The 25,393-nt window shown below is 32.4% G+C and overlaps 1 protein-coding gene across 6 annotated transcripts in view; it reads left to right on the top strand.

Moving 5' to 3' along the window:
* Nucleotides 1-25,393, top strand: part of REV3L (REV3 like, DNA directed polymerase zeta catalytic subunit) — a 127,180-nt gene that overhangs the window by 50,005 nt on the left and 51,782 nt on the right. For all 6 annotated transcript variants that reach the window (XM_087817555.1, XM_087817556.1, XM_016217485.2 and 3 more), the window contains 9 exons: nt 933-1,093; nt 3,330-3,426; nt 7,125-7,219; nt 7,797-7,901; nt 8,904-8,988; nt 9,075-9,223; nt 17,313-17,432; nt 20,416-20,653; nt 24,649-24,791. In XM_087817555.1, coding sequence (XP_087673681.1) covers nt 933-1,093; nt 3,330-3,426; nt 7,125-7,219; nt 7,797-7,901; nt 8,904-8,988; nt 9,075-9,223; nt 17,313-17,432; nt 20,416-20,653; nt 24,649-24,791 — 1,193 coding nt within the window. The remainder of the gene's footprint in view (nt 1-932; nt 1,094-3,329; nt 3,427-7,124; nt 7,220-7,796; nt 7,902-8,903; nt 8,989-9,074; nt 9,224-17,312; nt 17,433-20,415; nt 20,654-24,648; nt 24,792-25,393) is intronic.

Below are 25,393 nucleotides of genomic sequence, written 5' to 3'. Positions count from 1 at the left end.
TTCACAAGTGAGTGACGTTTTCTCAGGACCCTTTGCAAGGGCAATTATGTTTGCATGAAATACTCTTTCCTCTCTTCACACAAAAAGTATCTCCAGGCCTAGACAGTTTTGCTCAGTGGTTAGAGCATCAGCCTGTGGACTGAAGAGTCTCCAGTTTGATTCCAGTCAAGGGCACGTACCTTAGTTGCAGGCTTGATCACTGGCCCCAGTCGGGGCTCATGAGGGAGGCAATCGATGTCTCTCTCTCTGTCACATCGATATTTCTCTCTCTCTCCCCCCTTTCCACTCTCTCTGAAAATCAATGGAAAAAATATCCTTGGTGAGGATTTTTTAAAAAGTAGAAGAAAAAATATCTCCAGTTTACTATTTAGTCTACTACTTAGAGACTTCTCGTCAAGAAGGCTTTGCAGAAACTATCTCTGCACCTCTATCAGATTAGTGTCCCTTTTAGATGTTTCAGATACTTGCCCTGCATAGCACTTATACTATTTCTAATTGCCTGTTATTTGTAGGAAAACAACTCAGAGAAGAAAAATATTAAAATGCTAATATCTCTGGGTAGTGGACTGAGTCATATATCCTTCTTTAGAATTTTTATATAATCTTTTGAAAAATTTTTCTGAATTTTTAAAAGAAGCTTATTTTAAAAACCTTTTTGACATTTTGGCTTTTTCAATATAGTTAGTATTTAATTGGTTTTAGAAGTAAAAAACACTTCATTGAAGTTTTTTGTTATTTTTAGAGCATGTGGCTTACTTTAAAACTTGATTTAAAACTTAATTTCTTACAAAATACAAAATTTCCAGTAAAATTGAAGTAAAAAATTTATATGCTAATATGATGTGTTTTACTCTCTATTAGCATAATCACAGTTTCACTTAACATTCTAGGAAACATAATTTTAAGATATAACTTTTTTTTTCCTAATTTAGGATATGTGAACTTTTGCAAAGTGGAGCCATAATGAATAGATTTTATCAGCCTCATGAAGCGCATATTCCCTACCTCCTACAGCTCTTCATCGACTACAATCTGTATGGAATGAATTTAATAAATCTGGCTGCTGTCAAGTTCCGAAAAGCAAGAAGGAAAAGTAAGGTTAATTTCTCAAGTTCAAATTAAAGCTTTGAAACAAGGGTTATGTACTTGATGATTTATAGAATCATATATATTTATATAATAAGTGCTGAGTAGATAAAGAATAAAGTGTACAAAATGTTGTTAGAGCCCGGCTGGGCGTGGCTCAGTAGTTGAGTGTCAACCTAGGATCCAGGTAATCGGGGTTTGATTCCCAGTCAGGACACATGCCCGACTCGCGGGCTAGGCAGCCGATCAATGACTCTTTTATCATTGATGTTTCTCTCTCTCTCTCCTCCTCTCCTTTCCTCTCTCTGAAATCAATAAAGATATAAAAAAAAATGTTACTAGAGTTTATTAGGAAAAGAATCTCAAGTGAAATTTTTTTTGGTAACAGCTTTATTGAGGTATAATTCATATACCACACAATTTGCTCATTTAAAATGGAAAATTCAGTGGCTTTTAGGATATTGACTATTATGCAACCATCACCATTGTCAAATTTAGAACATTTTCAGTACTTCTAAAAGAAACCCTGCAAAAGTTTGTTTCTAATAGGTGAAAAGCATGAGAAAAATTAGAATTAGCAAATATATGTAAACCATTTATTTTAGTTATGAAAGCTAGTTGAGTATTGGAATGATGATTAGAAGGGACTTTTTTTCAAACTATGGAAAATTTTTACAATTTGAAGGCAGAAATATGTGAAATTTAGTTCAGGGGAATATAAAAGCAGGGAAATTGCAAGTATGATGAAATAAAATTTATATCTTAATTCATTTAATAAATAGCCCTCAAGTTTTTGTTTTGTTTGTTTTGTATAAGATAAAATGTTATACTGAATATGGGGAGGGCCTGGGGGTGGGATGGATGTGGGGTAGAGGGGGGAGGGGATCAGTGGGGTTAAAAGGGGGACATCGGTAATGGTCTCAACAATAAAGATAAAGAAACATTAAAAAAAAGTTATACTGAAATCATGGAAAGAATAGATGAATCATTTTCTTTTATTTTGTCAAGTTATTTCAGACATATTACAGTTAAATTGACAGTAAACCTTATGGTAAATTAATATGTATATTACATATATGTGTATAACTTAAAATTTTAACTTAATATAGTATGTAATGTAGTCTTACTTTTTGGAAAGTGAGGTAAGTTCAAAAGTGAAAAATATTTAGAAATTTTAATATTATACATGTATATATAATACTCTTCGGTTATATAACCAGTTTTCAACTAAAATGGAAATTACTAATTGCTATCGTTGTTAAGGTGAAGTAGATAGAAGTACTTGTATAGAATCAATGTCTTGAGTACCACAGAAACATTTTATATTACATTTTTTGACATCCACAGTTGAAATTATATGTATATTTAAATTGGAGAGTTTCTGTGTTCTTTAAGGAAATACGCTAAAACAATACATAAATTATAGGTAAGAATTAGTTACATGTTTTAAAGGCACGTTTTGTTGAAAAAGCAAAGATGGTAATACCTGATCCCACTAATTACACCATTTTGTGATCAGGCTAGCCAAATAAGAAAGTCAAAGTATTAAATTTAGCTGGAGAGGATTGAAAATTTAGTATATTTCATAATGTTAATATTTGAACTTCCTCTTATCTGAAAATTTAAAGTACTATAAGAGATCACTGAAAATTTGCTGAAATTTAGAGACTACTTCCAAAGCATGACCCTAGGACCCAGTTGCTGAAACTAGGACAGCTAAACAAACATGTCCCCTCTTCATCTGCTGGTCAAATTGTATTTGCATTTGCCACAAGTTTTCACTCACTGCCATTATTTCTGGAATGCATTGTGTATTTTCTTTTTGTTCAGGGATTGGTATTCAAGTATGTTTTGAATTTTATCTGGAATTTGATTTCCACTAGAATTTTAATTGAGGCTCATACAGAATACCCTAGGAATTGAGATTGAATTCTACAAAAATTTTTAGTTCATATTTATTTATAAAGTGAGTTTTTAAGCATACCTATCAGAATAGCACATTTAAATTTATTCTTTATTCTAGTATGAAAGTCTTGTAGCCATTCCTCTCTCATAAGCATATATTGCAAATACTTCTTTCCCCTCTTAAACTGGAATCATTACTCTCAACTGCACATATATGCATTCCTAGGTATGTATGAATTTTTGGAACTAATCATATATGTTGTATATTATTTTACTTAAAGAGTAATTATATGCAAGTTAAAATTAGAACTTATCCCCGTATACTTTTCTCTTTCCAGGTGATCCATTGCATGCAACTGGATCTTACAAAGATCAGCTACCAGGAAATTCTCTTACTGGTACATTATTTCGGTGGGAAGAAAATGAAATTCCAAGGTTAGTTAATGTTGTAAAGGAGAAGAAAACTTACTTATATATATCCTACTGCATTCAAAAATTAGTGGTTACCATAATTTCATTTTAACCTTATATTTGGTGTTTTTAGTATATAAATTGATCAAAACAAATCTCAACATTAGTATGTTACACAGAATCATAGATTTTAAAGAGACCATGAAAATATATCTAATTATCACCTAATTAATCAAAGAAATCTGGATGTAAGTTTTTGTACTTCTCTCCAACATTCATCTGCATTCTGCATTCCAAATTGATGTTTTATAACTTGTCTCGTAAAATTCACATAATAAAATACCATTTGAAAACCTGCATAGTAAATAATTTTAGTAAAAAATAACCCTTTAAATTTCTAAACAGTAAATATTTGTAGGAAAAAGTGGGTTGACATACTGAGTATGAATAATATAATCTGTGATTTCTTTGGACTGTTTTATTATTTATTAGACTATCTTATTAACTTATTTTGGGGAAGGTGACATACTCTAAATATTTAGAGTTTCCATCCATAAAGCAGAGATGTAATCAGTACCTATATACATTAATAATAGCTTTACCTACATGGAACTCAGAGGGATTTCTGTTTTATACCACAAAGTGTTGGTCAAGCTTTCTTGATCCTTTTATTTATAATTGGGTGGTTATGGTTTTCCTTTTTTTACTACATATATGTCAACTGATACTTTTTAAGTAGATATTTTTTATGAAGAATGCAAAGTGGAAAAAGTATTTAAATGAATTTTTTTTTCATGAAAAGAAAATGTGCATTTATTAATCAGTGGAAGATAAACTATCATAAAATATATTTTTAGATCTTAATTTATATAGTTTAAGATCCTAATATGTACTTGACAGAATTTTCCCATTATAGAATTACTTGGGCTTTTTTTAATATCTAAAATTAAGAAAAAAAATATCACTAAATGATAGAAATACATTGTTTTATGATTGGAATGTTATGCCAGATTGAGACTTGTAAGACTTTGAAGTTATACGGACAAGGACTTGCCTTCCGTCTTGATTCAGCTTAACATGTATCAGGACTTTTTGATAAACACACATGCATGTACACATGCACATACATACACATGCACTTCTTGATTCATTCTAAGATACAGCAGAAATGTTTTTATAATCATGTTGAAATAGTATTAAGTTTAGAGAGAATATTATTTACCACATCAGATTCAAGTTCTAATCAGTCCAGAGCAAAGTGACCAATAAACTGCTTGTTTCATTTTTTTATGCCTGTGATACAGTCCCTCTGTCTCTCTAAAATTGGAACAAACTAACTTGACCCAAGGATTTTACCTATTCACTAGACCCTTTGGTTTTCAAAGTTCTACATTTAGTCCTTGTTTTTTGCATGCTGAAGTCAAAGTTTATTTGTATTTGAAGTCCTTTTTGAACAAACATCTTTCTGGTTAGGTTATAAAGGCTTCACTGATTAGGAGTAAGTTTAGGGAAACCCTGTGTATTATAATGAAAAGTTTGAATTTTAGACTTTTTAAGGAGCCTATTTTATTACTCTTAATAGTCGACAAATTATAAGCAAAGATATGAATAGGCAAACTAGTAAAATTAGACAAGGTACTCAGAATTTAAAATAAATATAGGATAGCTATATATTTTTTGTGCCAGATTATTCCATATTTTGTATTTTGGGAATGCTTATATTGTATTAAACATGAAAATCCATAATTTCTTGAAGTACAAATAACATAATGTCAAAAATTTTGCCATAAACCATTACTCTTAGATTTTATTAGCCTCATTTCTATCCCCAATGCTAGCACCTTCTTCTGTGTACCTTTTTTTAACAAAGAAATGTTTTATGCCCTTTCGCAAACATTACTACAAGGGCCATAAGAGAGAGCAACAAACTTGTAATGAGATGAGAGTGCTGAGTTAGCAGTTCTTCCTACCTTACTAGCTAGCTAGCTCATTGTCAATTACCACATCAAGGACCTTCAGGATCATTTGCCAGAGTGTTGAATCCCACAAAAACTGAATCTACTGTAGTAATCTCAACCCTGGCTACCAGTCAGAATGATCTGAAGAGATTTTTTAAATTATAGATATCTGAGCTTTATCCTCACTAATTCTAATTAGTTGGACTGTTTTGTTAAGCTGTGAACAGAAATGTTCAGAGAGGTACAGTTGTCTCCCATCATTATCTTTTCTCTACCTTTCATGGCTAAAGTGAATAGTCTGCATGTATTTGTTGACTCATATTTTTTACTCACACTTTTTCTATCTTCTGGAAAGTTCTGATTCTGAAAGCTGCTTTCTTTCCCTAGGAACATCTGTTCTGAATGTCTGAAATAGCTTTGTAATAAGTGCAAGAAATAGTTTAAATTTCTACTATGAGACTGTATTTTTTGATGCTAGTGTTTCCCTCCTTTGTCATAAATGTGCTACTTCTGGAAAATCCACCCTTGAAATTTACACTATAGTTCTTCCAAAGTTTTTGAAACCTTTTGGTATAAGGAGAAAATTGTTGACCATAAACTATTTTATCTGGTATGTCATTTCATCGCAAAATTTATTTTGTTAAATTATATGAATGAAGGAGATGAAAAACATTAAGACTTATTTTTCTGAAAGTGAAAGATATATTGTGATAGATTGACTTATGTTTCTTTATCACTGATAAAAAGATATGTGTATGTATGTTTGTATTTACACATACCCATCTATGCATACATGTATATTTATTTGAATTGTAAAAATTCTGTGGTTTAAAAAATTAATTTCTAATGTTCCATCAAAATTTCCTTAGGAATAGACTATGAAAAATGAGGTTTTGCTAGGATGTTTCTCTTAAAACATTAAAAGATGTTTCAAATGTAAATGTGAATGAAATATGCCATCACCCACTTTCTAGTAAAGTCATGGTTCTCTCTCTTTCACTTGGTGTCCATATTGATAGGATATCTAAATTTTGGAATGTGTAAACTGGGGTTCACCCTAGAAGTTGTATGTTGATCCATCAAGCAGGGGTAGTTATGTGGTGTCCTAATCTTTTTGTGTGGCTCTGATAAAAAACAAAAACTTCCGAGTCAAAGAGCATTAGCAGGAGTTCTCATAAAAATTAATGACTTTGTGGTGTTACCACATTTCCTAGCTGTGATCCCATTATTGAACACCTGGTTTCCCAAATCTGTAGGTACAGAGAATTTTAAAGCATTATCCAGCTCAGCAGTAGTTGGGGGCAAGGAGACCAGTATCATTTGCCCATTTTTCAGTATACTCCCCTCCCCTCATCTCTTGTTGCATATTCTCTCCTTATTTTTCTAAAACAATCTGATTGCTGAGAAAGATGCCTCTGGGCAGTTGTTCCTCTGTTATCCCATTCTGTCCTGGGTGTGGCCCACATGTTGAAACATTGTACATTCTCTGTGTATAAAGTATAACGAACCAAAATATGTAGGATGTACTGCAAAAGGATCTCAACTGAGTTGTCAATATAATAGTATTTTTGTATTTTTCTCTTCCTGTTTTTCATTTCTTTATATGTATATACACAATATCAATTATGTTATGAATACTTGTGAATTAATATATCACTGGCTTCTTTGCTTACAACCTAAACATGAAAAATTGTATAAGAAAAATCTTGAGAAAAGTATGCTCTGACATAATTATTGTGGGTTTTTTATATGTTTTTGATACAGCTCTTTAATACTGGAAGGTGTTGAACCACAGAGTACATGTGAATTAGAAGTAGATGCTGTAGCTGCTGATATCTTAAATCGGCTGGACATTGAAGGTATATACAATTATTCTTAATATATATTTTTATTTTTTTTAATTAATGACCAAAGTAGATTGGGAAAAGTAGAGAAGAAAACATTACTAGAAATATGTTATAGAAGGAAGATGCAGAATGTTACAAAGATTGTTTCTGCACTTCTGAAGCAATTTTTCATTTATATTTTTCATTATTTTTTATTTATATTTTCATTCATATGAGTATATTTGCACAATCATGAACCTAAAGTAAATGTTACACTAAATAAATTAGTTACTATTGAAAAACTTGATAGAATCTGATGTAATTTTTTTAATGTCTAGGTTATATACCAGGGAGGGACTCTTAGATGTATTGGCTATCATCAGGTGTCTGGATCTTACTCACTCGCTGGGTTTGGGGAGCCACTGGGAAGGAAACTAAAAAAGGAGTAATGTAAGAGATGTAGGTTGGGGTAGTTCGCCTGTTTTATCACATAAAATAGGTAATTGTTTTTCTTGAGGCAGTATTCATTTTTTTAAAGTTTGGATTCCTTTTTCAAAGCAAGTATTTTTTACTTTGACCTTGTAGTAGTGAAGTATTACTGTGATTACAGCTCAAATTGGTGGAAATCCTGGTCTACAGGCTATATGGGAAGATGAAAAGCAACGGCGAAGAAACAGAAATGAAACTTCTCAGATTAGCCAACCTGAATCACAAGGTATTAACCAAATAGTACTTTAAATATTTTTTTAAACAAGATATTTCAATGGAAAAGGTTAAGCCATTGAGGTTTTACCTTGACCTTAAACTTTACTTTTCAAATTACTTTAAGATTTTCTATATATTTTTTCTATATATTTTTTCTATTCTCTTTGCTCTGAACCAGTAATTCTTTACCTCCCAAGTGTCACTCATTGTTTCTTTTCCCATAAGATACCTGAATCTTCATTGTCCTTGATTTTCACCATTCCTTGTCCCCCTGTTTCACGTTTTTGCTCCTTTTTTATTCTCTAGTATATTCTAAGCTTCTGTATTTCCAAATGAGCTACAGGATACTCATAGAATATCATGAGTCCCAACTTAGAAACACTGTGTTTAATTCATTAAGCTTTGAAAATGTACCCATGAAATACAGCCCCCAGATTATTTTCTGGATATGTCACGTGAACTCTCACTTTGATCATCTACAGCTCTGAAGAAAATGCTCATTTTATTTATTATTAAACCCTGCTACTTCAAAAAGAATTTGAGGGGGCTCAAATAAATGCATGGACACAACAAAAATACTAAAATAAAAGTAAAAGAATAAAAGACATAATTCACAAGGGAAATATATTTGCAGTACAGTAGTAAGCCTATATTGAAGTCCAATTAAAATTTCAAATTTTAATATAGTGTCTTGGACACTAAAAATACTTTGATAAACTTTGAATGCCCTCTATGCCTTTTAAAGTAGAAATAATACATTTTATGAGGAGAAAACTTCTAGGTTCAGAATGTATGATACATGTATATGTAGAGAATAAGGTGTTAGATTTGTTATAATTACAGAACTTATTCTTGAACTGACTTTAAGTGCCTAATAGAACTACTTTTAGGTGGTATTATATGTGTCAAGAGAAGGATAGGAAATTGCTATTTTAAAAGCTATTCTAGGAGAAAAGAAAATATTTCATTCACTTGCTGTACACATTTTTTAATGCACTTTTAAAACTCAAAGATCGCAGGTTTGTGCCAGCAACAGAAAGTGAAAAAAAATTTCAGAAGAGACTTCAGGAAATTCTCAAACAGAATGACTTCTCTGTGTAAGTGGTTATTTATTATAGATCTCAGAACTATTTTATTGCTTTGTTATCTAGTTTGTTATAAAGGATGTGTTTTAATTAACCAGAACGTTATCAGGATCTGTGGACTACAGCGACGGATCCCAGGAGTTCTCTGCTGAGTTAACATTGCACTCTGAGGTCCTGTCTCCTGAAATTCTTCAGTGTACACCAGCTAATATGGTAGAAGTCCACAAAGACACAGAGTTGAGCAAAGGTGAGGTTTTCTTTTCAGGTGTACAGAAACTACCCTAACAGACAGCTATATATGTAGCTCTGGGGTATTAGTGTTTGGTTGAGTTTGCTAAGTTTTTCTCTTTTTCCCCCTAAGAAGTAAACATCACTGATACAGCAAAAACCTCTTCCCCATTCCTTTACTTTTTCTTCATCTCTAGAGGTAAGCACTATTCTGAAGTTGGTGCATACTGTTACCATGTATGATTTTAATCGCATGTATTTTCTCATATACAGAATGGGGCAAAAGTAGGGTTGCACTTGTGAGTACGTGAGACACAGTTTATTCTTGTATTATGTTTATTAATTATTTTATTATTTTCCATACAAACAAATGTAAACCTACTTTTGCCCCCACCATGTATGTATGCCCACAGCATATACTATTATTTTAGGTTTTAAGTTTTATGTAAATGATATCCTACTTATCATAGATTAAACAACTTGCTTTTTTCATTCAATATATTTTTAACAACTTACTTGAGATATAATTTACATAACATAAAAGTCACTCATTTTAAGTTTATAATTCAATGATTTATACTAAATTTATAGTTCTTTAAACCTCTCCGTAATTCAGTTTTAGAACATTTTCTTCATCTCAGAAGATTCTGTGTTCATTTGCAGTCCCCGCTGTTCCACCTCCAGTCCTAATTAACCACTAATCTACTTTCTTGTCTCTAAGATTTGCCTCTTCTAGATATATGTAAATGAAATACAATGTGCCATCTTTTGTGTCTTGCTGCTTTCACTTAGCATAACGTTTTCAGGTTCATCCATATTGTATCAGTATTTTTATTGCTGAATAGTGTTGCATTGTATGGGTATACCATATTTTGTTAATTCTTTTACCAGTTGATGAATATTTGAGTCGTTTTCACTTTTTGGCTCTTAAGAGCAATGCTGCTAGAAACATTTGTGTTTAAGTCTTTGTGTGGATATATATTTTTATTTTTCTTGAGTAAATACCAAGGAGTGGAATTGCTGGGCCCTTTGGTAAATTTGTTTAATTTTTTAGTAAACTGCCAAAACCGTTTTCCAGTGTGCCTGCACTGTTTTAAATTCCCACTAGTGATGACCCCACGTCCTCACTAACACTTATTATCTGTCTTTTTTATACAGTCATCCTAGAGTGTGTGAAATTGCATCTCAATATGGTTTTAATTATAATTTCTCTCATTAATGATGCTGAGTATTTTTATGTCAGTATTATAACTTTGAAATCTATCTCTTCATACATGTTTCTAGGTTATTCATTTTAGCTGCTGATCAGTGTTCCTTTGTAAGGGTAAACAAGTTTACTTGTTTCTCTACAACTATTAGATGTTTTTCACTTTTGCACTGTTAAATAACAGTGTTATATCTATTACCTGTGGCTTCATGCAAGAGTTTCTCCACAAAAGATATGTAGAACTATAATTTTCCAGGTCTTAAAGTGTATGTATTGTACTATTGTATTCTAACTGGGTTTCTGTAATGCAGTTAGCTTATACATGATTGGGAAATAAGAGAATAATAAAAGTTTTAGTTAGAAGTCATATTTCATATGTAATTTTTCTAGGCAAGGAGAGCCAGACTAGCAGGAATAGAATTACAGCCTTCAGCATAAAAGGAAAAGCCCTTTTTTCACTGCTACATTGGAAGCAGGGGCTTTTGACTGTATTAAATAACAACTAAAAATGAGCACCTACACCAGAGCTTTCTCTCCCCTTAAGAGTTGAATCCCAGCACTGTGCCATCTCTGACTAATGGCAGGTTGCACCATCTCCTCAACTTATTTAATGGCAGTCTACTGGTTCAGAGCTCTTCTATTTGCTTTGTTTTAGCTGCACTGTATAATCAAAATGTACCTGGTATTTCCATACTATTATTTTCTGTGCACGTTTAATGTCCATACTGAACTGTCTTCCTGACTAATCAGAATTAAACAGTTACTGAGTTTGTTAGTGCTCTGATTACAAAGTTGCCTAAATTTTGCCTTAACTTGTTTTGTTTTTTTTATAAGCCTTGTTATTTTTAGTGCTCAACTTTTCAGATTTTGAGGTATGTTAATAGTAAAAATACCACATTATAGTAGTGCCAGTATTACAAAATGGCTCTATAAAATGATTTAACCTAAATTTATATTTTCACAGTGTATTAGAGCTTATGTTTCCCCTACCTCAGTAACATTTGATAGTATCAGATGTAAAACACTTTTGCCATTCTGATTCTTTGAAATTATACCTCCTTAGTTTAATATGTATTTACTGATTACTAATAAGTTAGAGCATTTGGATTTTTTTACCTGAGAATTGCTTATTGGTGTTCTTTGTTCATTTTTAATTGGGTCACTAGTCTTTTTCTTCTTTATAGGAGTTCCTCATATTTTTAAGATATCAGGCCTTCGTCAGTTATATATATTGTAGAGATATTTTTTCCCCTATCTAGACTTGTACTTTAGAAGTCTTCAAAAAAAATTTTTAGCTTTCTTTTCCATCTTTTTTTTCCATCTTTTTTTTTAAAGGTCTTTTGCAGGGCTTCAGTTTTAATGTCAAATTTAACAGATTTCTTTTCCTTTATGGTTTGGTTTCCTTACCTGGTTTATGAGTCCTTCCCTACCCTGATTTAGTGAAAGTTTTCATCCTTAAGGTTTATGTGAGCTTACAGTTTGGTTTTTTACATTTAGGTCTTCAGTTTACTTCTACTAGATTCCCCCAAATCAGTCCTGTTCCCCTATATCAGCACTTTTCAACTAGTGTGCCACAAGAATTTGTAAAACATGCACTACCTGACTAGTCAGGAGCACTGACCTCTTTTTCCTTAGATTGTGAAATAAAAAAATGGTAACAGCTCTGGCCAGTGTGGCTCAGTTGGCTGAGCGTTGTCCCATACACCAAAAGGTTCCTGGTTCTATTCCTGGTAGGGTACATGCCTGGGAGGCAGCCGATCAGTGTTCCACTCTCACATCGATGTTTCTCTCTCTCTCTCTCTCCCTTCTTCCTTCTCTAAATATCAATAAATAATTTTTAATGAAGATTTTTTAAAATGACAACAGCCAAAACAATAGCTATCCAGTGTAAATGAATCAAAATTATACTTTTTTTTATGTCAGATTGGCAAAAAAAAATATTTTTTGGTGTGCCATGACATGAAAAAGGTTGAAAAAATCACAGCCCTATGTTAATATCATACTGTTGTAATTACAGTTGCTTTAGTGTCAATATACATAAAAGGCAGATCTTCCCTTATTTGGCTTCAAAATTGTCTTGTTTACTCTTTTTTTTTTAATTTTTAAATTTTATTTTTGTTTAAAATATTACAGATGTCCCTTTTTCTTCCCAATGACCCATTCTACCCCGTCCCATACCCCTCCCCAGTCCCTCTCCCCACCATTGTCCATGTCCTTGGGTTGTGCATATATTCATATAAATTCTTTGGCTACTCTCTCCCCCTCCACCCACCCACCCTCCTCCATCCCTCTGACATTCGTCAGTCTCATCTGTGCTTCCATGTCATTGAATCTATTCTGTTCATCAGTTTATTAAGTTCTTTAGATTCCACGTATAAGCGAGATCACGTGATGTTTGTCTTTCTCTGCCTGGCTTATTTCATTTAGCATAATTTTCTCCAGGACCATCCATACTGTCCCAAAGGGTACGAGATTCTTCTTTTTTACAGCTGCATAGTATTCCATGGTGTAAATGTCCCACAGCTTTTTTTTATCCACTCATCTACTGATGAGCACTTGGGCTGTTTCCAGATCTTAGCTATTGTAAACTGTGCTGCTTCTTTACTCTTCATCTTTAAAAAAAGCTCTCCCATGTTAATTTTAGGATCATATTGTTTTGTTTCTGGAAAGAACCCTATCAAGATTTTATTTGGAATTCATTGAATTTATAAACCAATTTAGGGACTTTTTAAAATTTATTTTATTTTTCAATTACAGTTGACATTCAGCATTACTTTATATTACTTCCAGGTGTACAGCATAGTGACTAGACAACCATATAATTTACAAAGTGATTCCCCCAATATTTTAAGAACCCACCTGGTACCACACATAGTTACTACAATATTATTGACTGTATTCCCTATGCTTTACTTTACATCTCTGTGACTATTTTCTTAACTGCCAATTTGTCCTTCTTAGTCCCTTCACCTTTTTCACTTGGCCCCTTAACTCTCCTTCCCTCTGGCAGCCATCAGTCTATTCTCTGTATCTATGACTCTGTTTTAATTTTCTTTGTTTATTTTGTTCCTTAGATTCCACATGTAAGTAAAATAGTATGGTATTTGTCTTTCTCTGATTCACTTATTTCATTTAGCATAATACCCTCTAGATCCATCCATGCTGCCGCAAATGGTAACATATTCTTTTTTATGGCCAAGTAGTATTCCATTGTATATATGTACCCAACATTTGTATCCACTTGTCTATTTTTAATTTTTTTTATTTTAAAATATATCTTTTTTATTTCAGAGAGAGGAAAGGAGAGAGAGTTGAAACATCAGTGATGAGAGAGTTGTCATTGATCGACTGCCTCCTGCATGCCCCCGTCTGGGGATCAAGCCCTCGACCAGGGCATGTGCCCTGACCAGGAATCAAACTGCGATCTCCTGGATCCCAGGTCCATGCTCAACTGCTTAGCCATGCCTGGCCGGGCTCCACTTGTCTTGATGGACATTTGGGTTGTTTCCATATCTTGGCCATTGTAGATAAACTGCCATATACATAGGGGTACATATATTCTTTTGAATTAGTGTTTTGGGCTTCTTCAAATATATATCAGAAGTGGAATCACTGAGTCATAAGGCAGTTCCATTTTTAATTTTTTGAGGAACCTCTATACTGTTTTCCATAGTGGCTGCACCAATTTGCATTCCTACTAGAGTGTATGAGGATTCCCTCTTCTCCACATCCTCACCAACATTTGTCGTTTATTGATCTAGTGATGACAGCCATTCTGACAGGTGTGAGGTGATATCTCATTGTGGTTTTCATTTGCATTTCGCTGATTAGTGACATTGAGCATCTTTTCATATGTCTATTAGCCATCTATATGTCCTCTTTGAAGAAGTATCTATTTAGGTCCTCTGTCCATATTTTAATTAGATTGTGAGGTTTTTTGGTGTTGAGTTGTATGAATTCTTTGTACATTTTGAATATTAACCCCTTACTGGATTTATCATTGGCACATGTTTTCCCATTCAGTAAGATAGATCTTTTCATTTTGTTGATGGTGTATGTGTTTTCTGTGCAAAAGCTATTTAGTTTGATGTAGTACTATTTGTTTATTATTTCACTTGTTTTCCTTGCCTGAGGAGATATATAAAAAATATATATTGCTAAGAGAAATGTCAGAGATTTTACTGCCTATTTTTCCTGTTAGGAGTTTTATGGTTTTGAGTGTTACATTTAGGTATTTAATCCATTTTAAGTTTATTCTTATATAATGTGTAAGAAGGTAATGGTGTAAGAAGGTTGTCTAATTTCATTTTTTTGCATATATCTGTCCAATTTTCCCAACACCATTTATTGAATAGACTATCTTTACCCCATGTTATGTTCTTGCCTCCTTTGTCATATATTAACTGACCATACAGGTGTGGGTTTATTTCTGGGCTCTTTTCTGTTCCATTGATCTATGTATCTGTTTTTATGCTGTTCTGATTACTATATCCTTTTAGTATAGTTTGATATCAGGTAGTGTGATACTTCCAACTTTGCTCTTTTTCAAGATTGCTGTGGCTATTTGAAGTTCCATATACATTTTTGCATTATTTGTTCTAGTTCCATGAAAAATGCCACTGGTATTTTGATAGGGATTACATTGAATCTATAGATTGCTTTGCGTAGTATGGACATTTTAATGATGTTAATGTTTCCTATCGATGAGCATGGTATATGCTTCCATTTATTTGTGTCTTCTTTAGTGTCTTATAATTTTCCAAGTATTATTCCTACATATTGTATTTCTTTGATGCAATTGTAAATGGGATTGTTTTCTTAGTTTCCCTTTCTGATAGTTCATTATTGGTATATAGAAGTGCAACCAACTTCTGAATATTTATTTTGCATTCTTACTCTTTTGAATTTATTATCAATTCTATATCTTGGTGGAATCTTTAGGGTTCTGTACATATAATATCCTGTCATCTACAAATAATGACAGTTTTATTTCTTCCTTTCTGATTTGGATGCCTTTATTTCTTCTTGTCTGATTGCTGTGGATAGGACTTCCAGTACTATGTTGAATAAGGGTGGTGAAAGCAGATATCACTGTCTTGTTACTGATCTTAAGGAAAACACTTAGTTTTTCCTCGTTGAGTATGATTTTAGCTGTGTGTGAGTTTGTCATATATGGCCTTTATTATGTTGAGATATATTCCCTCTGTTCCCACTTTGCTGAGAGTTTTTATTATGAATGGGTGCTGGATTTTGTCAAGTGCTTTTTCTGCATCTATTGATATGATCATATGATTTTTATCTTTCATTTTGTTTATGTGGTGTATCACATTAATTGTAGCAACCTTGCATCCCAGGAATAAGTCTTACTTGATCATGGTGTATGATCTGTTTAATGTGTTGCTAAATTTGGTTTGCTAATATTTTGTTGAGGATTTTTCCATATATATTCATTAGTGATACTTAAAATAATTTTTATTTTCTAATGTTAAACCATTCTTGCATTCCTGAAATAAACTCTTCTTTGTCACAATGTGGTAGGGTATGTTTTTTTAAGCATTGCTGTATCTACTTTGCTAATATTTTATTTTGAATTTTAACTTATTTTAATAATTGAGAAAGATCCACTAAATGAGTTGCCCCGTTAAATGAGTTGTGGAGTTTTCCCTCTCTTTCAACTCTATTTTCAAGAATTTTTAGTAGATTGATATAATCTATTTCTTGAATATTTGATTGATCTCATCTGTAAAACCACCCAGATCTAGTATATTATTTTTGTGGGTGTATTTTGTGTTGGGTATGGTAATTATTGTAAATCTATTCAAGCTTTCTTATTTTTATTTGAATCAAGTTTTATATATATTTTTTCTAAGAAGCTATCATTTTTTATCTGACTTTTCCATGTATTTGGTGAGGTTGTTCATAGTATTTAACATCTCTTTACCTTTTGGCACTTCCCCTTTTATTTCTAACAATACTTATTTATACCTTCTATTTTATTTTGGTTATTCTTGCCTGTCTTGACTATTATATTCTGAGTTTCAGGGAATCACCTTTTGTTTTTATGTTCTTCTCAGTTTTTTTGTTTTGGGATGAGCTATTTTTCAGTTTTTTGTTTGTTCTTTTATTTTGTTTAAACACTCTTTATTAGCCCAGCTATGTCCTAGGATATATTAAAAATATTTCTTCTGAAGCTTTTAGCTTTCTTTTAAAACCTGTTGAAAGCACTGAGTTTTTGAAATCTGAATACAAGAAGCAGAAAATAGAATTGTTTCCAGTTTGCTCTCTTGTAACTGCCTGACATTTTTTTGCTATATAATTATTTTTACTCTTAGTACTATATGCTTTTATTCTCTCTCTCCCTTTGACTAGATTGTAAGATTAGTTTATATTTATTCATAAAAGTATTTAATCCCTCTGTACATTATTAGACTTTCTGTAAAAATCAGGTTGAAAGATAAAATCTTAGATCATGAAGTGCAGACTTTCTGAGAAATATAAAATTAATGTAAAATGAACTTATTTGTAATTTTTATGCTATAGAGGATAAAGAAGTTTATTATTCAAATAAGACAGTTTGTCTTTTCCTTTTGAATATTTTAATGTGCAATGACTTTTATCAGAGTAACATAACTATATATACAAACTAGGTAGGATTGAAAAGGCTAAAAAGATTGTAAGTATTTAGTAATTCACAGATTCAATGTTTTTTTAATTACTCCATGTGACTGGTTAGATGTTTTTGTGGCATTTATTACGTTTTATTATTATGTTATTTAACATATATCACTAACACTTCAAATTTTTAAGTAGGTTTACATTGTAGTGCCTCTTAACTTACATAAAATCTAAACAGTAAATTTAGGCCATTGCTCTAATGTTTTTATATTTTTGTCATCTTAAGGTCACACTAGGCACAAAATAGAGGAAGCTCTTATTAATGAACAAGCAATTTTGAACCTCATGGAAAATAGCCAGACTTTTCAGCCTTTGACCCAAAGACTGAGTGAGTCACCAGTTTTCAGTAAGTAACAATTCTACCATAAATTTTCAGTGTTTTAAATCAATGAAAGTGCATATGTGAAGGGGTTATTTTTTTTCTTTGATTTGAAGAGGTTAATGTTGCGTGTTCAGTAAATAAATTCTTACTCTACTTAGTGTAAAAATGAAACTTTTCAATAATGAAGTAGCTTTGTGTTTGTTTTCTACACAGCTTTTTCTAAACAATTGTGAGAGAAAACCTTTTTAAAAATTTCACTTTCGTTGAAGGAAAACAATATTGCTTTAGGGGGAAAATGGCTTATTTTGGATTAAAATTCTCCAAAGTTATGTATATTAATAAATTATTGTAATTGATTATTTCTTGGTGAGTATCAGAAATTTTCCTGTACAATTCCTTTTAAGTGATTAATTTTGGGCTAGTGTAGAGCATAATGACAGTTATTTCTTAGTATCTCTGCATCTCCTTAAATGCCATTTGCTAGATTTCTTTTCAGTAATTTAGTCTAAATGACTGACATCTTTTTTAGGAATTTATTTAAAATTTTATTGCAAAATGTGAGATATCATTGAACTTCATGCCTCTTATTTTGCTTGGTGTAGTGATTTATGTGTCTTTCCTTGCTTTCTATTTTTTCATTCTCATTGTATCAAAGGAGATACAGCATCAGATGTGATCATAGCTCTCTACGGTGTCATGTCTCTATTACGTACATATCCTTTTTCTATCCTTTTTTATTGAATTTATTGCAGTGACACTGGAAAACAAAATTATACAGGTTTCAGGTGCACAATTCCACAACACATCATTTGTACACTGTGTTGTGTGTTCACCACCCCAAGTCAAGTCTCCTTTCATCACCATTTATCCCCCCTATACTCTCCTCCACCTCCCCCAACCCCCCTCCCTGCCAATCATGGCACTGTTGTCCGTGCCCATGAGCTTTTTCTCTTTTGTTTTTTCTTTTTTGCTCAATCCCTCCAACCCACCCAGCCCCATGACACCACCCCACCCTGACTGCTATTAGCCTGCTCTCTGAATGGAACACAAATTGACTAACTAGGGACAATACCAAAATTATTATACATAGTCATATTTCAAGAACATTTTAGACAGGAGTAGGAAACTTTTTTTTTTAATGAATGGCACATGCAGAAAGAAATGAACCAAAGACCACATTAAAAAATTAATTTGACATTCATACTCTAAAATGTTTTATTTCTCCATCTGAAGATATATACATATTCAGATATATATATATATATATCCCTAAATTACATTCTAGTTATAAAAAGAAATAAACAGTTAAAGAGAAGAATTTAGAGAAAGTTAAGGAATTGAAAAAGAGAGGAGTCATATCCTTATTTTATCACATTATACAAATATAATGAATCATCAACAGATAATTTCTAAGTTTGCAAAAATGCATTCTCAATGTTAGTCAAAGATCTGAGAGTCAAATATATATAGTTCATCTTCTAATATTAATTTTTTTCAAGTTTGAGGCTAGAAAAATAAAGCACTGCAGTTCTAGGCTTAAAGAAATAGATTTTGCCAAAATGCCTCTTATAAACAAGTATCTTCATTTTTTCCTTATATCTGGTTGCTTGACAGAGTCAGTTTCTTTAATGTCAACAAAGAAGACCTGAAGCTTGATATTTTAGTAAATGGGGAATACATTATCCCATTTTACAGAGAATAAAATTGTATACTAGATTAGAACAAACCATCTGCATGATCTTTTTTTTGTAATTTCACATACCATAAAACTCACCTTCTAACATGTACAGATTAGTGATTTTTAGCATATTCATGGAGTTATGCAGCCACTACCACTATCTAATTTCAGGACATTTTTATCACCTCAGAAAGAAATCCCATAATCATGAACAGTTACTCCTCATTCTTCCCTCCTCTCAGCCCCTGGCAACCACTAATCTGTTTTCTCTTGATTAACCTATTTTGGGCATTTCATATAAATTGAACCATTTAACCTTTTGTTTCTGCCTTCTTTTACTTAGTATGATGTTTTCAAAGTTCATCTATGTTGTAGCACGTATCAGTACTTCATTCCTTTTTGCTGCTGAATAATATTTCATCATATGGATATGCCATATTTCATTTATCTATTCTACAGTTTTTGGATATCGGGTTTTCACTTTTTTGCCTATAATGAACAATGCTGCTATAATTATTCATGTATAGGTTTTTGTGTGGGCATATGTTTTCAGTTCTCTTGGATATATACCTAGGAGTGGAATTGCTGGGTCATCTGATAAACATTTTGAGCAACTGCCAAATTTTTTTCCAAAGCAGCTGCACCATTTTACATTCTGACAAGCAATGTATGAGGGCTCCTATTTCTTCACATCTTTGTCAACACTTGTTATTATCTGTGTTTGATTTTAGCAACCCTAAGTGCTTGTGAAGTAGTATGTCATTGTCGACTTGAAGGTGTTTAAGTAATCTTATCAACCACTTTCAAAGCTCTGTGTTATTCAACTACAGATTTCGTTTGACTATCTTTTGAGCTAAATAAAGCTTAAGAAGGGATAAAGTATTCACATATACTGTATTTTAAGCACTTCCTTAGCATTAATTTATATATTTATTATACATTTTATATTTATTTTGAACACTTGTGACAATATTGGTTTAGTGTTCCTCAAGCTTAATTATGCAGTAAGAGCTTGGGAAGCTTGTTAAAATGCAAATTCCTGGGTCCTACCTTAGCAGTTCTGATTAATGTACACCTGAAACTAATACAAAATAATATTGAATGTAAACTGTAATTTTAAAAAATATTTTAAAATATTAAAAAAGAAATTCTGATTTAGTACATATGGGATGGGGTCTGGGAATCTTCTTTTTAATAAGGACACAGAGTCATTCTAATGCAAATGGTCCAAGGATCTTTTATTTTTTTGTCGTTTTATAATTGATGTGAATTGTTGAATTATTTAGAAAACTTAAGTTACTTGTTGATAATATTTTACTTGTTTTATAGTGGACAGTAGTCCTGATGAGGCTCTGGTACATCTTCTTGCTGGTTTGGAAAATGATGGGTATCAGGGGGAAAGAAATACAAAACCATCACCATGTCTTTCCTTTGGAAACACTAAAAACCCCCAAAATAGTGATGATGAAGAAAATGAACCACAGATTGAAAAAGAAGAAATGGAGCTTAGTTTGGTTATGTCTCAGAGATGGGACAGCAATATTGAAGAACATTGTGCCAAAAAGAGGTAACTTTTTCATTATTTCAGTTACTTTAATATATCATACAGCAGTGGTAACTATAGTCATCATGTTGTATATTACATCCCTAGTACTTAATATCTGGAAGTTTGTACCTTTTGACCAGCCTCCTCCAGTTCTCCCTTCCCCAAACACCTAACTTTTAGAAATCATCTATTTATATATGCAATATTAATATGTGTCAGTAGTAAGTGGGGCAAAATAGGCACGCTTCCTTATGTCAGAACTTGAAGAAAAGAATGCCCTTCGAGAGTTAAACTGTTATGGATTGGAACAACAGTTAGAATCAACTTGAAGACAAGGAATGGCTTCTAGGTCTGATGAGAATGAAGGAATTAAATATTAAAAATAAATAAGCCTTAGAGGCAGACACTGATATTGTTTGTTTATCAAGGTAAATGAATAAGATGGCACTTTTTTTCTGAATCAGTCTCTTGTGAGCTTCATTGGTTTGAGTCTTTACCTGAGCTGTATGCTCTGTTTGTAGAAAAAATTAGGCTTCTCAGCCTGAAACACTATGTTCGTCTCTCCTTTGAACTCCTGTAGGCGATACTAAAACACCTAAAGTCTGTGTTTGAAGTTTTCACCCCCCAAAGCCACTACTGAAAGGCGAAAGAGGTTAACCCATATATTATGTTGAAATACATGCATATTACACATATTATACTGTCTAATATAAAAAATAAAATTTCTGATCCCTTCTCCTGTTATCTGGATATAAATCAGAGCCCTCTCTTATATTTTCACAGTATTTGTTCAATTCCCTTTGCTGTCACAGTGATAAATCTAAATCCCTCAAACACTCAGTTCCTTGACCTTTTTTTTATCTTCACCCAAGGATATGTTTATTGATTTTTTTATTTTTGAGAGAGTGCAAGAAACATCGATCAGTTGCTTCCCATAAGCCACTAACGGGGATCAAACCCACAACCTTCTGGTGTACGGGACAGTGCTCCAACTGAGTTGTCCAGCCAGGGCCCCTTGACCTTTGAAGACCTGATTTTGCCTAGTTCAGACAGAATCAGTTTGACTTCTTGACCAATTTGACCCTCAGCAGTGTCATTAAATGCCTTTTGTTGATATTACCTAGTAATTAAAGCTATCCTATGAATTTTTTTGTATAAACTTTATAAATCTTTTCATGAAATATCCTGTTGGGAAATGCCTCAATCACATCAACCTTTTTTGGAGCATAGGCCATCCTAAATGATAGTAGACACTGCTATTAAATGACTTGTTTCTCTGTTCCTTATTTCCCCCCAAGTTCTGAGAGCTTTTAATTTCAGTGTCATGTTTGATTTGCCTTCCTTTACACCCCTGTTTGTTGTTAAGCTCTATCATTTAACTCTGTCTTCATGGCCTCTGGTCTGTCCTTCCATTGCCTTCCTTCCCAAGGTAATTAGTTTAGGCCTTTATTACCATATAACTGGAATGCTATGATTCAAACTTTTTAACTGGTCTCATTGCTTCCAGTTCTATTCTCCCATAATAGGGGTGATAATTATGATAATTAAATAAACACTTTGTGGTCATTTAAAAAGGAAAGCAGAAAATATCAGAACTTTTCATGAATTCAAGTCATGCTCTACTAAATTTATATTCTTTAAGTGTGGTTACTTAGGGGAATGTAATAATTGTATTGAGTCTTAATTTCAGGCAGACATTTAACAAAATCTTACATAACATCCTTATGGATAAGGAGAATGCATGGCAGTAGTGACCTATTAGGTGGGTTTACAGAGAATTTACATGTTTGTGCATTCTTTCAAAAACCACTTAAGTGCTTGCTGTATGTCAAGTATTATGCTACATCAGCTTCGGTTGTCATAAGTATTCGAGATTGGTAATGCGTTGAGTAACAGAATATAGATTTAAAAATATCTTGAAACGAAATAGGCGATGCCTAATAAAAGTGTAGACTCATATGTTTAGATTCAATCACTTAGCTTCACAAATAGAGACTAGCTTGAACCTTAATTCATTCTGGGCTTAACAATTTCTGTGGGAAAGCCATGTATTTTACTTTATTAAGAGCCCAATAAGTCTGTAGTGTTTTATGATTATCAAAATGGTGAATTTAATTATTGGCTGTACCTATTATTCTAACAGATTTTGGATTTTATTAATAAAATAATTACAGTATTTATTTGATGTATTTAAGTCTGGCTGTAATAAATTGGATTACTTTTTTATATTTTAGCCAGGTTTGTTGACTATTTAATATTTCTATTTGATCATGTGGCATTTCACTTTATCTTGTTTTCATTGTTTTTCTCTTCATTGTTCTCTCATTGTTTTATTTTGGTATTGTGCCTTTGATTTTACCTTCAGTGTACCATTAGCATTTCTTCTACAGTTTCTTAGGTTATATCTTATTTAATTTATACTTTTATACTTGTATCAAGTAGATAGATACACATTCAAATACTCAGTGTGAAATTCTTATAAAGTCACTATCTACTTGTTACTAGTGTTCGCCTATATAAATAATAGGCATGGTTTATCCTGTGATTAACCAGTGTTTGTGTGTTCTTTGACTGGATCAATTCTGGGAAAACCATACACAAAGTTAACCTTGGGGGAAACAAACCTAAAGATTTAATAAATGTATATTAGGGAGAGATTGAAAAATAGAAGTACAGTATCTAGAAAAGGAGTCATATATTCTACCTGTATACTGGATATTATATTCTGCCTTGAGTATATACCATATTTTAAGAATACTGAGAAAGTAATGGGAAAGAAGAGGAAGAAAATGAGAAAGATCTCTGAATACTGTCACTTTTAAAGAACAGTAGAAAAAAATAGATGTTTGGTCTAATTAGAGAGGAATCATGGGACAAATGATAAGTGCCTTCAAATATTTTAAAGGTTATTGTGGCATAGACGGCCTGTATATGGCTATAGAGGAGAAAAATAAGAAGAACGTATGGAAGCTGCAAATAAAGATTTTTGTGTAATATAGGAAGAAAATTACTAACAATTGGAGCCATTAATAATGGAAAAGATTACCCTGTGAGACAGCAAGTCCCTTATACTGAGAATGTAAAAATAGAGGTTGTATTGAGTCTGTTAAAAAATACGGTTTTTGCATGGGATAGAACGATGGACCAGATGACCTCTAATAACTCTTTCAGGTCTTAAAAAAATGATATTAGGACAAACTGATTTGGGAAAGGCTCAATGGAGACATTGTTCCATGAATAATACAGAGATATTTTCAAATTTCTGAGACAATAGAACAAATTAGGTATGGATAGAAAGAAAGTTTGTCCATCCAAATAGAAGGGGAAGTATCAAGCTAGGATCTAGTGGAAAAAAATTAAATGTATATGAGGTAAAACTTAAAGAGAATATTCATCTGCACTTAACAGTCCATCTAATTCCTCAGTAACCCTACTCTGTAGCTGCTGCTGGATTGATTCAACATCACCCTTACTACTTCCTACCCCTTCTCTAATCCATGTTATTTTTTGTCTTTCAACCCTACCTAACCTTAATACCCTTTGTTCACCTTTTTGTTTGTTTTTTCCAATTCATAATGTAGTGATCATGTATTTATGGACACTTGTTAAAATATATCAGATGCTACCCTTTTAAAAATTACTGTGTTCTCTCTCACCTAAGCTATTATATGTATATATCTAATGACAATGAGGGGAGAGTGCAAGGAAGAACATGATTAGATTTGGTCATCCAGGGTATTGTAGGACATTGAGCACAGGAATGATGGTGTCTTCTAGCTCGTATAGAAGGGATTATAAAATCTGTTCACAGTAACTTTTGGTAGGACGTGATACTAAAGCAAAGTAAAGCTGCTTTTCTTTTTAAAGTTATAATTTTCAAATCTTTTATATTTAGTTTTACTACTATATATCAGATGCTACTATATATCAGATTGCATCGAATTAGGCAAATCCTTTGAGTCTGACATGTTTCTTTCTAATGGTCATACTCACTAGTGAATCTTAATATGCGCTAGATCACTGTGCCAAGGTACCCAGAGAAGCTCAACTGATGAAGAGGGCTCCTCTTCAGAAGAAGAAATGGAATGGAGTAGTAACAGCCTGCTTCTAGCCGGTCTTTCTATACCTCAGTTAGATGGAACCGCGGACGAAAATAGTGGTGAGTAAGCAAGTCTACTGTGAGCCTTTCCTACTTTAGGGGCTAAGATTCTATTTTATTTTAAAACTATAGGTTCACTTCCTATGTAGTTAGCTAAGTGAGGCTGTTACAGTACTGTTAGGTTTTGTCCTCCAGAATTTTTTCATTTGAGAGAATGTAGGTAAATTATTCTTTCTCATTTTTAAGAGGATGACATTTGTTAATCACTGACTTGAAGCTTCATAAACTTTATTCAATTTTTCATGTTAATGCTTAAGTAGCTTAAGAACCTATAAGAAGTATGCTCAACTTATTTGAAGTGATAGTGAAAGCAGCACATTATTTTATGAAAAATTTTCAAGGTGACAGTATTTTACCCTTATTCCTCCAAAAGGCACTGGATATTAATTAATCAATTTCCAATCAAAGGAATATATGTTTAAAATAATGACTAATAATCAGATGTAACTAACTCTTGGTTACTTAGTTTGAGCTTTTATCCTGATGCTAGGAGTAATCTTTTTGTTGAGATAACCATATTAACATACAAACTTCATATAATTTTCTTATGGTGATAGTATCATGGTGTGGGAAAATATTTTAAAAGTTAAAGAGTATAAGTG

The sequence above is a fragment of the Miniopterus natalensis genome, chromosome 5 (genome assembly GCF_054644295.1).
Source record: "Miniopterus natalensis isolate mMinNat1 chromosome 5, mMinNat1.hap1, whole genome shotgun sequence".
NCBI classification, from domain to species: Eukaryota; Metazoa; Chordata; class Mammalia; order Chiroptera; family Miniopteridae; genus Miniopterus; species Miniopterus natalensis.
The sequence above is the reverse complement of the archived record's forward strand: the minus strand, read 5'-3'. Positions and strand labels throughout refer to the sequence as shown.